This window comes from Pseudorca crassidens, chromosome 2, assembly GCF_039906515.1.
Source record: "Pseudorca crassidens isolate mPseCra1 chromosome 2, mPseCra1.hap1, whole genome shotgun sequence".
NCBI classification, from domain to species: Eukaryota; Metazoa; Chordata; class Mammalia; order Artiodactyla; family Delphinidae; genus Pseudorca; species Pseudorca crassidens.
This window is the reverse complement of record NC_090297.1, coordinates 6,307,838-6,324,465: the sequence shown is the minus strand read 5'-3', so window position 1 is coordinate 6,324,465 and position 16,628 is coordinate 6,307,838. Positions and strand designations below refer to the sequence as shown.

At 43.8% G+C, this 16,628-nt stretch overlaps 1 protein-coding gene across 5 annotated transcripts in view; it reads left to right on the top strand.

The window, feature by feature from the left end:
* RERE (arginine-glutamic acid dipeptide repeats) overlaps positions 1-16,628 on the top strand; it is a 426,633-nt gene that overhangs the window by 324,433 nt on the left and 85,572 nt on the right. For all 5 annotated transcript variants that reach the window (XM_067719197.1, XM_067719188.1, XM_067719170.1 and 2 more), the window contains one exon: positions 5,942-6,040. In XM_067719197.1, the coding sequence (XP_067575298.1) occupies positions 5,942-6,040 (99 nt within the window). The remainder of the gene's footprint in view (positions 1-5,941; positions 6,041-16,628) is intronic.

The window sequence follows — 16,628 nt, the reverse complement described above, 5'->3', positions numbered from 1 at the left end:
CCCCGGTCCGGGAAGATCCCACATGCCGCGGAGCGGTTGGGCCCGTAAGACATGGCTGCTGAGCCTGCGCGTCCGGCGCCTGTGCTCCGCAACGGGAGAGGCCACAACAGTAAGAGGCCCGCGTACCGCAAAAACAAAAAAAAAAAACAACAACAAAAAAAACATTACTCCCCGTGATGATACCGCTGGACAGTTTATGGTTGTTTGGCATTTTGGGGTATCTTGTCACAGTGTCTGATTTCTGGCTTTTCATGGTCCTTTGACACAGCTGAGGGCTGGTGTTGTCAGGCCCATTTGACAGACGAAAACCTCAACTCGGCTGGTTTGTGACGAAGCTGCTTAATAGGAATCTATCCCCCGGCGCAGGCTCTGAGCTGTATTCTCGAGGCTCCAGAAGGCCTTGACTGTGGAGCGGTTCATGCAGAGGGGGCTGCTGAGCACCTGGAATCTTTGGGTCATTGAGATGTTTATGCAACAGCCAGCTGTGTCCAGTTACAGAGGGCGCTGGTGTCCTTGGCTCTGTGTGATTCAGTGTTGCAGTTCCTTTGTCGAGCAGAACCAAACTAGGAGTTTGTTGCACAGAAGCTGCCATTGTTTTCAGAACCATCCCCCCCGGCCCCCCCCCCCCCAAACCAGGTCCACCCTGCTGGTATACTTGGGCCATCTTAGGCGGAACCGTGTGTAGCATTCGGAGTTGCTCAGGAACTCTTTGTGGAATGAATGGAAGGAAGGCAGAGAATGTGGTGGGAGCTGCCTGCCTCCAGGGCTGGGACGTCCCACTGGGTCTCAGGGCACCAGAAGGCGTGACTGAGGAGGGTGGACACCTAAGGGGGATGAGCCACCCTGGACTCCTTCACAATGAACAAACCAAAATCGAAGGGAAGAGCGCAACCTGAGGATTCTGTGGAGTAAGTGTGGGGAACCAGATGCCGGGCTGCTGGAAGACAGCAAAGCAGGGGTAGTTCCATGGTGGAGTCACTTTTAAAGGGCTAGTGGATTGGTGAAAAATCGCCATTTTGTTATCAGATCCCCCAGATACTGACCCGCGGTTTAGGGGAAGATGGCTTTTACTTGTGCATAAGTGCAGACTTGCAGTTCGGTGATGTGGAAGCGGCAGATTTACAAGTGCATGCTTCCCTGATCATCGGATTAAACACACACACGTGCACGCACGCATGCACATGCACACACAGGCCCTGTGATGATGAATTTGAAAACGGTTTCTGCGGAATGACTTCCTGCTTTAGTGGCTGGCAGGTAGTGGTGATAGTGTAAGATCTAAGTTCTCTTACCAGTAGCTTGTGAAGATTGGAAGCTGACTGAGTAAAGATGCTGTATCTTGGTCCCTGCTTTTTGCAGTGATCTTTACCCAGTAGCTCCAAGATGGTTCATTCCTCTATACATTAAAATTGCATTTAATCCCAGATTTTCCCACCCGGGCTTGGCTGCAAAATGGACAGAAAGGTTTACTTATCTTGTTTTAATCGCTCTTCTGAGACTACAGAGTGAAGCTGTAAGACATTTGAGGGTCTCCATTGCAATGCCTTTGAAAAATCTTCTCTAGGGTAATGGTAGAAAATCTTATTCACAATGCAGAACCTTTTACCTTAGCAATATTGGGAAGCCTGCACTGAATTTCCTATATTGATGTATCTGTGTGATTGTAATCAGGTGTTTAAAATTTGAAACGCACATGTTTTTCACTGGTTGAGATCATCCCAATTCTTCAGAGCTTGACATGGTATTAGAGGGGAATATTTTCAGTGACAATTTTTAGAGATTTGAGATAGCCAGTATTTTGGTAAACTTACCAACTCTAATTTACATGAGGAAAACAGTTGAAACAATCAGTTAACCTCCAGCTCAAACATTATTTTGGCCCCAGTCTGAAGAAAGAAAATCTTCATAATCATCTAGAAAACAAACCCTTTTTAAGAAGTGCTTTCTTGTGCATGATATGATATGTTAAGGAAGGAGGTGGAACCCAACAACTCAACCCATTAGGACCCTAGAGTTTGGATGCGACATTTAGATAGATGTGTCACACTAGAACAGTACTTTAAACTGATTCTCAGGCCAGCATTTCTGAGGTACGTCACCTGTGTTACTCCCAGCTCTGTTCGTCCCTAGCACCCCGAATAGTGTCTGGCACAGTTTAGCTCTCAATAAATATTTGTGGAAGGAATGAAGGATATCCTGAACTCCCAGGAGTTTTCCCAAACTGCTCGAATGATAATCAACAGAAGAAGCAATGTGGGCTGTAACAACTATTAATATGTTAGAAATATATCTTCAGTAAATATAATTGAAGTATTTCTTTAAAGATGTAACGCTCTCAGAATTTCTCAGACAAGATTCCTGGAAAGTGGGAGTAAGTGTTTGTACCATTAAGAAGGCAACTGTTTAGAAAGGTTCCTTTGGGTTTCCTGGGAAGGGGATGTGCCAGAGCAGAACTTTGTCCTGGCGTTTATGAATTATCGATAACAGCACAGTAACACCCTAACTTCGTTTGTTCAGTCAGTATTTGTCACTGTTGGCAAATAATCCCACACCTTTTACTTTTCAAATGTGTTTTTGTATAGGGGTGAGAGAGGTAGACACTCTGGGTATTTATGGAGTTCAGAGCACGGAAAGGTCAGGAAGAGGAATATTTTAAGAGGACAGGCTGACAGTGGACCAAATGAGAGGAGGGAGTTACCCGTTACTTAGGTTGCCCCATACATCGCAACAGCTTTTTCAGGGGAAAGTATGATCTGAAATAAAGGTTTGTAAAGGAAGTGTGAATGCTGGGATATGTTTTGGGGAAACGTCTTTCTCTACTAAGCACCTCACTAGAAATTTGACTGGGGGCATCGTGCAAGCAGGAGCTAGCCCTCTCCAGTAAACCAAACGACCACAAGTTCAGCAAGTCACTCAAAACATTTCTTCCAGCTCATTTAAAGCTCTCCTTGGTTCACCAAAAGGCAGGAATGTCATAGGGATTAATGACTTAACTTCATTCACTTGTTCACTTTTGGAATGAGCCTTGTGTTCTTGTGAGTAATTTCCTGTTATCAGCCATATAAGGTTTACATTTTTTCTGTGTCCTGTACCAGAGTTTAATCAAATTTCATTAATTATTAACGTGAGTAATTATGTGAAACATAAGTGGTTTTGTTTATAGTTTCACAATTTTTTTTTCTGTCTCTGAAAAGGCTACTCTCTAATCTAGAAAATTAATGAAAATTGAGTAGAGACTGCTTCCTTCATTTTTTTTCTCTTTCCTTTTAAAAATAAATAGCTAACACTCATGTAGCATACTATGTGCCAGGTACTGTTCTAAGCAATTTTACATGTATTTTCTAATGTTGTCCTCACAATAGCCCTAAGAGGTAGATGTTATTATTATACTCATTTTAAAAGATGACAAAATTGAGGACCAAAGAGGATAAGTAATTTGCCCAAGGTCACACACCTAGTAAGTAGTAGAGCTAGAATTCAAATCCAGATGATCTGGCTCCAAAGTCCGTAGTTTTTCATCGCTCTCCTTATAATTACCCCATTTACTATAATGACCTCTTCTAAAATGTCGTTAATTTGCCATGAGCTTTTTATTAAGAATTTATGATTTGATCAACTTGAATTGATTTCAAAGTGTCACTAACGTGTGCTTTTTAAAAAAATTAAATAGCCGTATAATTTTTCGTTTTATTCAGTTCTGACCCATGCTGTTAAGCTCTCATTGCAGATCCTCATTATATTATAGAACTTGGCAAATACCTGCTTGTTCTGGGTATCAGGCGAAGTATGAAATGCTAACTTTATTTTTATTTTATATACTTCTGTAAGGAGGCCAAACTGGACGGTTTTCAAACATTTGCACATTCTAGTATTTTAGTATAGTATTTTGTTTATTTAGTATAATATTTATATATACTATTTTATTTTTAAAATAGTCTAATGATGAATGTCATAAAATATGTAAGTTAGTATCTAGCATTCGTATGCATTACATACACCCCACACAAATAACACTCGCCCACACCCACACTCTACCACCGCCAAAAGCAGGATTCAGCATTGATCATTGTTACAGGTGTTTCGTTTTGTTTTAAGGTAGTTGACTTAATAATTAACTTGTAGCCTGTACTTCCTTGGATAGTCTGGACTTAAACTGGGGTCCTGTAAAGTGGGAGACTAACTCGGGAAATTTTGATTTTTAATAACTTATTGTTTTGCTGAACGAGCAATGAAAATGGGTATTTGTGATAATCCCTTCCAATAGCAGTTAAATGATTAGAAGAGAGACTTGATGTGTATGTCTCAAACTTTTATTTATTTGTTTATTCATCCATCCATCCATACAAACAAACAAATATTTATCACAGGCTTACTATATGCCCAGCCCTGGGGCTACAGCAGTTGCCAGGAAGGCAATCTGTAGGTTCTCCTTGAAAGTCTTCTGTTAAGGAGGGGAACACAGGGCTGTCTCCTTCAGTTGAGTCTGTAGCTCCTGGCCTAGACTTAGGTGATAGTAATTGCTATAACCTGCTAGAACTTTTTATCTTGTATGTGTTGTATCCCCACAGCACATCCCCACTAGTTTGTGAGTTTCTGGAAATAAAAACTGTGACTTACCAGTTAATAAGGTTTGTACTGTATTTGTACTGGGGATTCAGCAAAAGCTGCTGAATTGTTCAAATAAGGGATTGAAACACTGGTGAAAAGATCAGAATGTCCATTACATGAGGGCATTTTTGTTCACTGCTGTATATCCCCAGGGTCTGCTGTGTGGCCTGGAACATAATAGGTACTCAGCCAACATCAGGCTTAATGAATTTGAAGACACTGAGATTTAGATTTGGGTTGAGACTACCTAAGGACAATAGTTGAAGGCCTTTATTAACTTAAGAAGTATTTCTGTGTATCACCTTATGCTACAGACTGTGTTAGGTACTGGAGATACAGGTCTTGGCCAAAACAGATGCTTGTGTCAGAGAAATAGATTTGTAAAGGAACGGCAGATTCCCAGTGAGAAATTTGGAGGGACAGCTGTAGTTTGGGGAGGTCGACTGAGCAAGTGGAGTTTTCTACCTGCTGTTTCTCTTCATGGTCTGCTGGTTGAGACTTAGGAACCAGAAGTGGAGAGGGTCACAGGAGCCAAGGCAGGCATATCTTTGCAAGATAGAGAGGGTTCAGGGGTGCCAGGCACTGCCCAGGGTTGAAAAGGATATGGAGTGAAAAAAAAGTTCAATAGCTTTGACCAGAGGGAAGTCTGTTCCTAAAAGGACCATGTAGATAAACCAGCGTCTTCATGTATATGTACTGAGAAGTTAGTATACTGTTACATAATTAGGTACTTGAAACTTTTCTTAGCGAAATTACTACAGTTGAAAGACAAGAAATGCTAATGGGATAGAACATGATCAAGCTTGTCTTTAGGTCTCTTTGGGGAAAATGGGACAAGAGTAGAGGTCACGCTGGCTGGGTTTGCGTCTTGCCCCACCACCTACTAGCTAGTATGTTGAGCACCTTTACTTAACCTTTCCATGCCTCAGTCTCCTCATACGTAAAATGGGTGACGATAGTTCCTACCCCGTAAGATTAAGTGAGAGAAGACCTTCCTCATAGGATTAAGAATGGTAATGAGTTAATGGAATGTACTTAGCAATAGCCCAGGCCAGATGTTTAATAAATGTCATTGTTACTCTTAATCCTGTTTCTATTACTGCCAGAATGTTCTCTGCCTTACCTGTTTCCCTTTCGCAGAACAGCTGAATTTGGGGGGGGCGGGTGGTTGGATAAGAATGAATTATCATGCTGGCTAAAATGGCTCTGAGTCTTGTATGCTCCTCTCATGACTCTTTTGTTAGAGTAAATGCAGGGTCCGCCCCTTTATTGATTTGTTCTCAGTTCTGTTATTTGGTGCAGTTAGCAACTAAAGTTGTTGTTATTGTTTTAGCTCCATGAAAGCGGTTATGATGCTGGCAAAGCCCTGCAGCGCCTGGTAAAGAAGCCTGTGCCCAAGCTGATTGAGAAGAGCTGGACCGAGGACGAAGTGGTGAGCTTGCGGGGGTGGTGGGTGAGGGATGCTTTGCCTCGGGTCTTGGCGGGGCCGTGGGTAGGGGGCAAGGCGCGGGGTCTGCCTCGGGTCCGGGGCGTCGGGGGCTTGCCTCTCGCTGTTCTCCCAAGGTCCAGTCGTGGATGCAGGCTGTCCATGGCATCTGTCAGTCAAGGGAGGGAGCCTTGAAGCCTCATAACTGTATGGAAAGACTTGATTTTAGTAAGCACTGGTTCTGTAGATAATGGCAAAGATTTTCCCAGGTGTCATGGAAAGAGGGAAAAAAGTTAATAGTTGCTCTTTAAAAAAATTAGTTTGGGTTGGTTGGTTTGTTTTGGGTGCAAGCTAGCTTTTGATACCTCCCGGTATTAAGACACATTCATTTTAAAACTAGTTGGTACCCAACCTAGAGTAGGGCTGCTACCCCGTTTTTATTGTGTAGGCTGGCAGGGTCCCTAACCTGCTGAAGGACAGTAGTCAAGAGCAGGAAGCGGGGACTCGATTAAATAAATACAGTGGATCTTTCATATTCATTCTGTCAGTGTGGCCCATTAAAGAAGGTGGGGAGATAGAAGTGAATCCACAAATACAGATTTTTCAAACCCATGGATTTTATCCCAGCAGAAAGAGTTCTCATGAAGCTACATCCCCCATCTTGTAACTTTGGAAAGGAATTGCTGTAAAAGACTGAGAGATTTCTGGTGCTTTTGCAAATAGAGTCTTCAATAGGAATGTCACCGCTTGACATTTGCCATTTAGGTTGAACGAGATTAAGATGAGCGCTGGCACTGATACACATATCGATTGATTGTAAATTCCTTGCCTGTATTTAAAACTGCGCTAAGGAAGACTGTTTAGAAACTGTATGGCTTTCCTGATCCTGCTCTTTCATTTTTCAGCAGTATCTGTCTAAGGCTTATGTGCCAGGTGCTGTGTTAGGAGCCATCAAGGGGAACACAAGGCCCCACCTCACGAGGGGAGACCGTCTGTAAATCAGTGTATGTCAAGGGGTGAGACATGGGCTGGGGAAAACAGTAGGGCAGCGAGGATGAGGATGAACTGGGTAGGGGGCTGTCTTTCGTAAGGAGGCTCGGGAAACGCCTGGTGAGCACCATTTAGCACCCTTGGAGCAGAGACCTTAGAGAAGGGAGGAGGCGAGCCTTTTGGAGGTCGGGGGCCCTAAGGTGAAAGCACGCCTGGAATGGAATGTTCGAGAAATAGGCAGGAATGTGTCTGAGGGGAGAGCGGTAGGAGAGGTGGGGGGCCGGTCAGGGTGGCCTGTGGACCTGTGTTCAGGGCCTTGCTGTTTGCTCTGACGAGCAGCTTGAGCAGCTTCTGAGCAGATGGGCCCTCTGGCTGCTGGGTCAAGCGTGGGCTTTGGGGGCTGTTGTGAGAGTCCAGGCCCGAGACTGGGGATGGAGTAGCACAGCAGCAGTGGTGGTGAGAAGCGCTGAGATCCTGGATGTCTGCTGAATGGAGAGCCAAGGGGGCGGGTTCATGGAATGGCTAAGGATGCGGATGCCGAGGCTGGGGGTTGAGAGGAATGGAATGGGGAGAGGACTGGGAGGCGGCAGGGGGGCTGGGGTAGCCCTTGAAGGCTCAGTAGTAGAGCGCCTTTTCAGCAGTCCCTTTGCACTCCTCATGGCATGAGACTGATGATGAAGCCGCTGTCGCTGTTTTGAAATTTAAAATGTTAAAACTTTACATGATTAGTAGAGAGATGGAAACACCTTAAATATTTGTTATTCAGATAGTGGCCGAAGTGAAAATGTTAAACTTAGTTGTTTTGAAAAGTCATATATTAAAAAACTAAAAGTAGAGTTGCCATATGATCCAGCAGTCCCACTCCTGGACATGTATCTAGAGAAAACTCTAATTCGAAAAGATACGTGCACCCCAGTGTTCATAGCAGCACTGTTTATGATAGCCAAGACATGGAAGCAACCTAAATGTCCGTTTACAGATGAATGGATAAAGAAGATGTGGCGTGTGTGTGTGTGTGTGTGTGTGTGTGTGTGTGTGTGTATAACATGAAATATTACTCAGCTATAAAAAAAGAATGAAATAATGCCATTTGCAGGAACGTGGATGGGCCTAGTGATTATCATTCTAAGTGAAGTAAGTCAGAAAGAGAAAGAAATACCATATGATATTGCTTATATGTGGAATCTAAAATATGACACAAATGAACTTATTTACAGAACAGAAACAGACATAGAAAACAAACTTATGGTTACCAAAGGGGAAAGGGGGTGGGGGAGGGATTAATTAGGATTTGGGGATTACTAGATATAAATTACTATATATAAAATAGATAAACAACAAGGCCCTGCTGTGTAGCACAGGGAACTATGTTCAGTATCCTGTAATAAATCATAATGAAAAAGAATATGAAAAAATATTTATATATGTATGACCAAATCATTTTGCTGTATAGCAGAAATTAACACAACATTGTAAATCAACTATACTTCAACTTTTTAAAAAAGTCATATGGATGTTGTTTTCCACTGTAGACCTATTTATGTGAGAAGGAGATAAGAGATTTGATGGATAAAAATTTTAGATTCTACAAAAAGCCTTTGTGGAGGACAGACATAAGGGGATGGGACGAATGTGGCCTGTGTGACCCGTCCTAGGTCGTGGTCAGCACTGATGAGCTGTGGTGGCTGCTTCAGACTCACGCTCCTTCACTTGGTCTGCGGTTCCTTTTGGTCTCTCCTCTTCTTCCGCCCCCGTCGTCCCTCCCCTTTCACTGTTGCCTCTCCAGCTCCTCACTAGCCATGACTCTCTCTCCCTCCATTCATTCCTCCCTTGACCTTTCATTCCCTCTGGAATTTTCAGATTCCAGCTTAAAAGAAAGCTCTTCCTGCTTGAAAGAAATCTGGCTTCCTTTTCCGGCAGCCCTTGCTTATGTCGGGCACAGTGTGGGCCATGTCCCCACGGCTGCCTCTTTGGGACTTTTCACAGACAGTAGGATGAAGCGGGGCGGGATCTGACACATGGGGAAAAGCCCAGCTTAATTCTGAAAAATGAACCACGACTCCAGAGCGCTGCCCACTCAGAGTCCCGGATAATGGTATTTAACTGCATAAATCCTTGTCAGTCTGGGCTCATTTTTATCGTGTTTGCTTCTTGTTTTAGTGTAAGTTTTGAGAAATGTTTTGGCAGTCATCCAGCCCTTGCAGAGCCTAAGGATCAAACAGTTGCCTTATTCATAGGAAGTTAAGCTTCACTTTCTGAAACCTCAAAAGTGAATGAGAGAGAGTGATTGAATAATTGATAGGCTGAGGGAAGCTTCAGCTGAATGTGTCCACATCACTTCTTTGAATCATTTTTTTTTTTTTTTTGCTATACGCGGGCCTCTCACCGTTGTGGCCTCTCCCGTTGCGGAGCACAGGCTCCGGACGCGCAGGCTCAGCGGCCATGGCTCACGGGCCCAGCCGCTCCACGGCATGTGGGATCCTCCCGGACCGGGGCACGAACCCGCGTCCCCTGCATCGGCAGGCGGACTCTCAGCCACTGCGCCACCATCGTTTTATGTGGCAGCAGGGCACGTAAACCAACACGACTCTTAACCTTAGCCTGGTTTTGGCTGTGAGTAAATACCTGCTCTGTACGTGTGGTCCCTTCTGCTGATTTTCCCACATTTTCTCACCCCAGGAATCACAAGAATAAGCAAAATAAATGGGCCCCAACTCAAATAAATATGTGAGCCTGCCTCTTTTTTTTCCCCTCTCAATGTTCTATATACTTGGACATTCTAGTTATTTTTAAACTTCATCGCCTCCAGTATATGAATCTGACCCAACTACCCAACATCTGACCTGATGCCAGTGTCGATGAACTTGCTTTCCTTTGCACTGACGTGAATCAGACTCTCTGTGTGAGAGGGTTGGTGCAATGAGCACCTACCGGTGGGAACCCCTGGCTGTGCTGGGAGCGGACGTCCTGGGCACCTCCTGGGTCCTCTGCTCTGGGAACAGACTCCTCCCTTGCCCACCCAGACCCGGACCCTAACCGCCTTTGAGGCCTAGCATGTTCTCCGGCCCGTCCCGTGGCGAGCGCTCCCTCTGCTGACCCGCGTCTCCTGTCTGCATCCTTTACTGGTGGCTCATCCTTTGCCGCCTCGTGTGGCCTTTGTGCCGCTATCACCAGTTTTGTTCCTCACGGTCCTTATTTCTGAGTTGATTGTCCTTCTGGTCTGTAGACATATTAAGAGTGAGGACTTTCTAACAGTGAGAATGATGTATCTGCCTTTGAGGCGCTTGAGGAGTACTGACAGCTCTTTATTCAAGATGATTGTTTTTAAAGATTCTTCGCTATAAGTGACACTGTCCTCAAGCCAGCATTTTAAAACTTGTAATTGTTAATAATGACGCATCAGCATCAAGGAGAAAAACTTTTATATGCATCCAGTGCTAACCTTAAAAGCTTTACTTTTGGGAAAAGTTCCCAAATTATGATTAATAATATCACCCGACCTCTTCTTCCCAGGTCTTTCAGATAATCATTAATCCTCGACATCTTAGGCCTCAGAATTATACAGTAGGAGGCCTTTCATTTCACACTTTTCTCTCAGTAATTCCTTGGACACTGTGTGTGTTTACAGACATGGTGTTTCTTATTGAAGTTGCCTTGGGGCTGAGACACTTTAAATTCTGTTGAACTGAAGCCAGATTTGTGCCAATTTCTGTCAAATTCTCTGCCAGATAGTGACAAATGAACTCTGTTTTAGAGGAGAGACTGTGAGAAACACCTTGGTAGCTAGCTCATGACGGCGTTTCGGGCTAAGTAAACCAGGTCGGATCAGAGAAGCATTTTTGCTTTAATTCGTGAAGCTTATTGAACACCACGGTGTGGGCAAGGAAGGAGCCAAAGCCAGCGGCCTGCTGCTTGCTGCACTGGAGGGTGACACAGATGCTTAACCAGTTTCACTTACATGATGCTAAAAATATTGTTCCTTTTCAGGAAACCATCCAGATCAGTAGAACTTGAGAAGAGAAAGAGAAGGAAAGTACAGATCAGAACTTTAAAAAAAAACAAACAAACCCCAAACCCTAGATTATTAGGTTTTTAATTAAACATGATGAGCACATTTAAATATAACACAAAGGCCCCAGGCTGAACTGCGCCTAATGGAAACACATTAAGTCACCCTTCCGTGCTTGGATAGTTATTAATTCTGTTTATTTATGCATGCAAGCTGAAGGTAGCATTTGCGCTGTTGTGTTGTTGCTTATTGCACTGGGATTCCATTGCTGCTTGATGCTGTGCTCTTAATTAGCATTCAGCTGTTGATTATGGAAATACTGGGGATGCTAATTGAATTCTTTTTAAAATTCAGGGCCTGCATTTTCCTTGTGGAGTTTGGCCTGACTTGCAAGGTGGTCAGATTGGGTGCTTCACTGAGCTGGGCGTTTCACCCTTTGCTTCCCATCCACTTGGCCGTGTTTTGGAAATTATTTTCGTGTTGAATTAGCTTTCCGCAAAATTCCAGGTGTTACATGAGGGAGAGGTTTTGTAGCTTAGGATGTCCCTACAGAGTGTTTCCATTTCATCTTGGGTAACTAACTTTTATCTTGAAATATGCTTCTTTTTAACTATTTCATACCAATCTTGACATAATACATTGAGGTGAACAGCCTAGCTACAAATAGCCTCTGAAATTTTTATCCAAAGATAGTTAATCTGTGGTGGCGATAAACCTTAATTGGCCATGTACATGGATTTGCAAATTCGTAAATTTTAAAACATCTGAACCATCCTTCAATTTAAAGCTCAGTTTATCATAAATATAAATGAAAATCCTTCTTTCAAAATTGACATGACACGGCAAACTAATTTTCTGAATATCTGTAATCCAATGAACCCGTGTGGCTGGTCAAGGAATTACACAGAATACACACAGCTATTTCCATGGTGTCTTTCCCCAGCAGCATCTTCAGATGCCTTTGTTATGCCCTTTTTGGAATGTTTGCTCGAGAAAACATTGTTTTCATTGTTCACTCTTTTCAAGCCAGACATCTGGATGTGCCAGAAGACAGAGCTGCTTAGTGGGGCAAATATACAATGAATTTTATTTACTGTTTGTGTAGCAGCTGTAGAAAATAGAATTCACAGGGAACCCAGAGTGAAGGTCCTATAGCAGCAGGAGGTAGTGGAGGTGAAAGCAGAGAGAGGGGGACAGTGACAAGGGGGAGAGAACTTCCCACAGCCTACAGTTAACGATCTGCACATGAGCTTTAAGATGTCCATAATCTTGGTGTTTAGTTTTAAATGTTATATATTCAATATAGAGGAAGGCTTAATTGTATTATATTTATTTTGGGAATGGTCCACTTTCCAGAGGTGTTGAACATTTTATAAAGTCGTTCAAAAAAATGTTGATGGGGCTTCCCTGGTGGCGCAGTGGTTGAGAGTCCGCCTGCCGATGCAGGGGACACGGGTCCGAGCCCCGGTCCGGGAAGATCCCACATGCCGCGGAGCACCTAAGCCTGCGCGCCACAACTACTGAGCCTGCGCTCAAGAGCCCGCGAGCCACAACTACTGAGCCCACGTGCCACAACTACTGAAGGCCGCGTGCCTAGAGCCCGTGCTCCGCAACAAGAGAAGCCACTGCAATGAGAAGCCCGCGCACCACAATGAAGAGAAGCCCTTGCTCGCTGCAACTTGAGAAAACCCGCGCGCAGCAACGAAGACCAAATACAGCCAAAAATAAAAACAAACAAATAAATAAATTTATAAAAAAGGAATCCTCCTCCTAATGCAGGGGACACAGGTTCGAGCCCTGATCCAGGAAGATCCCACATGCCCCAGAGCAACTAAGCCCTTGCACCACAACTGCTGAGCCCGTGTGCCTGGAGCCCGCTCACCACAGCGAAGAGTAGCCCCCGCTCACCACAACTAGAGAAAGCCCGCAGGCAGCAACAAAGACACAATGCAGCCAAAAATAAATAAAATAAATAAATTTATTTTAAAAAATCAGTTATATGTGCAGAAAAGTTGGCGTAAGGCGGTCAGTTTTGTCACTTAGTTTGCAGAAAGATTCTACTGTGTAACAAGCTGTAAAGAGAAATGTACTTTAGAATCCTTTAGTAAATGAAATAGGCCAAGCATTAGAAGGGGAGTGATATTTCAAAAATTTATTTCAGCATTTCTTATCAGTAGAAGTTGCCTCTGGGTTCAATCTACAAATTCAGCCGTGACCTTGCCTTTCACATATTTGGTTTTATTGCTTTCTAGGCTTCCTCTTTATACTATGCTCAAAGTTAGCATGTCTGTTTTTCTTTTTAGACAAGGTCATTGTTTTTTCATTTTCTTTAACCAATACGTTTTTAAGTTCCTTATCCCAAGCCCTAATTTTAGTTTTTTGCTTCTGTTTTTAAAGAAAGCTAACAGTAAATTGTGCCATGCTTTTGGGTTCCGCGTGTGTGTATGTATCTGTTTGTATGTTCGTGCAAGTGTATGTGTTCAGGCCTTGGGGTGATGCAGAGGGAACAGAGACCTGGGAAGTAACCTCATGTTGAATATAAGCGTAGCCTAAATTATTTCTCACCGCTCAGGATAATCTTTTAAAGTCAAAGAGTAATTTTTATGGGACAGTTTTCATTTTTGCTCGAAGCAGGGGAGTGCCAGGAGAAGCTTCAGCCTGGAAGCTTAGTAAATCCTAGAGCGGCGGGTTACTGAAGCCGTGATTTCTGTCTCCTTTTCAGGGACATGGAAAAAAAATGGAGATGGCGTACACTTTCAGCCACTCTCCATCATCTTTCTCTGTTCATTTTAAAATGAGAACAGGGCACAAGGGGACTTGAGAGATTGCATTTGTTCTCCCATAGACAAAGTGGGTATTTTATAAATGAAGAGGGTGGAAAACCCTTTCCTTCTGTGGTTCCTTAGCAACAGAACTAGAGTCAATTTTAATGTGCATGCATGGAACGCTCTGAGGATAGTGACATTGGAGCCTTATATTTTCACAGGTGAAACATACTGTATTAGCCTGGTAACTAGAATTCAGGGTTGGGGGAAGGAAACAGGAGGTTAAAAAAAAAGAGGGAACCCTACATTGAGAGGAGGTAACTCATTTATCACTGTCTCCTCTCTCCTGGCACACTCATGTCTTAAATCTAAAGTCTCTCTTAGGTAGAAGTAGTAATGGCCTCGGTAGCCCCCTAATTGCTTTGTTCACTAGAGTGCCAGCCTGTTTTTTTATATTTCCTGGTAGCGTTTCATTCTTCTTCTCCTAATACGCTGCATGCTGCTAAGTGATACTATGTTTCAGCACTTGCTTTAGGACATTTTTCCGAAGTATGTTTATATGGGTAAATTCCAGTGCATTTTCCACACCTATACAGCATAGTACTGAGGTGCTAGGAAGCAGAATATGTTTGGTGGTCACAAAGGAGAAAGACCGTCTCTGCAGTTTGCTTACCACTTAGTGTTCAGGCCCAGGTCTGTGTCTCCAGCTTTGCATTTGTTGAGTTTGGTGTTGGGGCTTGGCAGATGGCAAGTGAGCGTGAAGATGGGATGACCCCTTCATGTTGTTTACCAGGATACTTAGTTCTGATTTTAGATTACTGGTTGAAATTCATTCATTTATTTCATAAATGTCTGTGTAGCACCAACACTCTGCCAGGCACCATTTTATGTGCTGGTGATACAGCAGTGAGCAGAACAAACAGAAATCCTTATCCTCATGGAGCTGACATTCTAGTGAGGAAGACAGATTAAAACAAGATCACTAAGTGACATACCTAGTGTGTTAGCTAAGTGCTAGGGTCTTGTATCCCCAGAGCATAGCCCAGGGCCTGGGGCAAGGTTGATCATCAGAAAATACTGTTTGACTGGGTTGAATAGAAGGGAAACCTAGCAGAGGCTGTTCTCCCTGCCCCACCTCTACTCTCAACCCCCCCAGATCCTCAGATCACTTCAGTGGAGTTGGCCCATGTGGCTGAGCCCCGGCACTGATACAATCAAGGAGAGCTTCTCCTTCAACCTGCACGGGGCCAGTGCACGCCCTAACTCCGGCAGAATTAACTGGACATTTCCCTGTTCTTTTCTTCTTGGTAGCTTCCCTTGGAAGGAGCAACCAACCCCTTCCAGTTGTCTGTGGTTTTCTTTTCTAGACTCCAATTATAAAAAGCCCATTCCTTGCCAGCATCACTTGATACTTACTGATGCGTATGGTTGCAGTGTTCCGCCGTGAGGGTGAGAAGGAAGAAGCCTCAGCAGATGGCCCAGTGTGAGACTGCCTACTCTGACTAACCCACCTTCCCTTGAAACCCATCAGTCTTTCAAAAGAGAATGACCTGTTTGCTCATCTCTTTCTTATGGTTGGCCGGTTGTCTTGGGCAGTCTTTTTTGTGACTGTGAGATGTGCGTAATATACTTTTCCTGTCAGGTTTCCTCTAAACCTCTAGTGTGCTCCCACTATTTGGTCACTTTTGGAGTGTTTTCTTCCCTTGCAAAGGGCTAGATTCCATGTAGTTAATCCGAGCAGGACGAAACAGAAGAACTATCAAATAAACATACCAAAGACCTAGAAAGGAGGAGGCAGGGAAAGCTACAAGTAAAAAGGAATCACACAGTAAGAGAATTGAGCAGACTGACTGAAATTACATCACGTGGCCTGAGGGCTAAAGAATCTAATGTGTCTAGAGCCTGTTTTATTTTTTTTAAGTGTATACTGTGCCATTCTGGATCATTTTATTAAATGATCAGAAATCACGACCCCTGACAGCACCAGGAAGGCCTCTATTCTGGAAGTAAGAGAATGCCCGGGACACGGTGGCGTCACTGTTGCTTTGTTGCCGTTGCCCCGCGTTCTCCGAGGGCACCGAGGGCACGACTGAAGTGCAGACCCGGGACTCTGGGGGAGGGCAAGGTCAGGGTGTTACGCTCCGCTCTGCTCTCTGGAAACTGGGTCCCCTCCTTGGGTCTTACTTTTCTTGTCTGAGGAATAAGAAAAGGAGGAGGAGGGGGAAAGGACGAGCTTTGCGATGCCTGACAGGTGTGTGTCGAATCTGGACCTGATGCATCTTGGCCTGCTGCCCCCCACCCTTTTACTTCCCAGGTAAAACATTGGCAGATGTTTTGCCTAAAGCTAATGGAATCATCTCTGCTTAAGAAATTTGAAAACATGGACACCTGCACACTCACGAGTCCTTTTAGTACTAAGGGCTGTTGGTTTTCTCTTGCAGTCAGTTTGTAAGTTTTGATTATAAGTTTATTTTTTGCCTCATCTTTCCTGTCAGCAGTAATAAAACAGAATCTTCTAGACTACAGAGATACACGTTAACGAGTATTATGTACTATGGCAGAGTGGGAGGAAAGGATGACCCATCATCATCAGGGGCTCTGCTTTATGTTACTTCAATCTCTTTCCTCCTCTTAACAGCCCTGAATCTTCTCTGGGAGCCTCTGTTGTTGAAGTCTGTGGAGGTGTCACATTTGCTAATAAGCTGCTTTTCCAAACAGGCACTGTCAGCCTAAATTAGTCATTTTCTTTTCTATCTAGGGTTTTTTTAGGGTAACAGTACGAAACAGGCTTGGTGATCCATTTTTGAAAGGAAAGTGTTAGAAAAGGAAT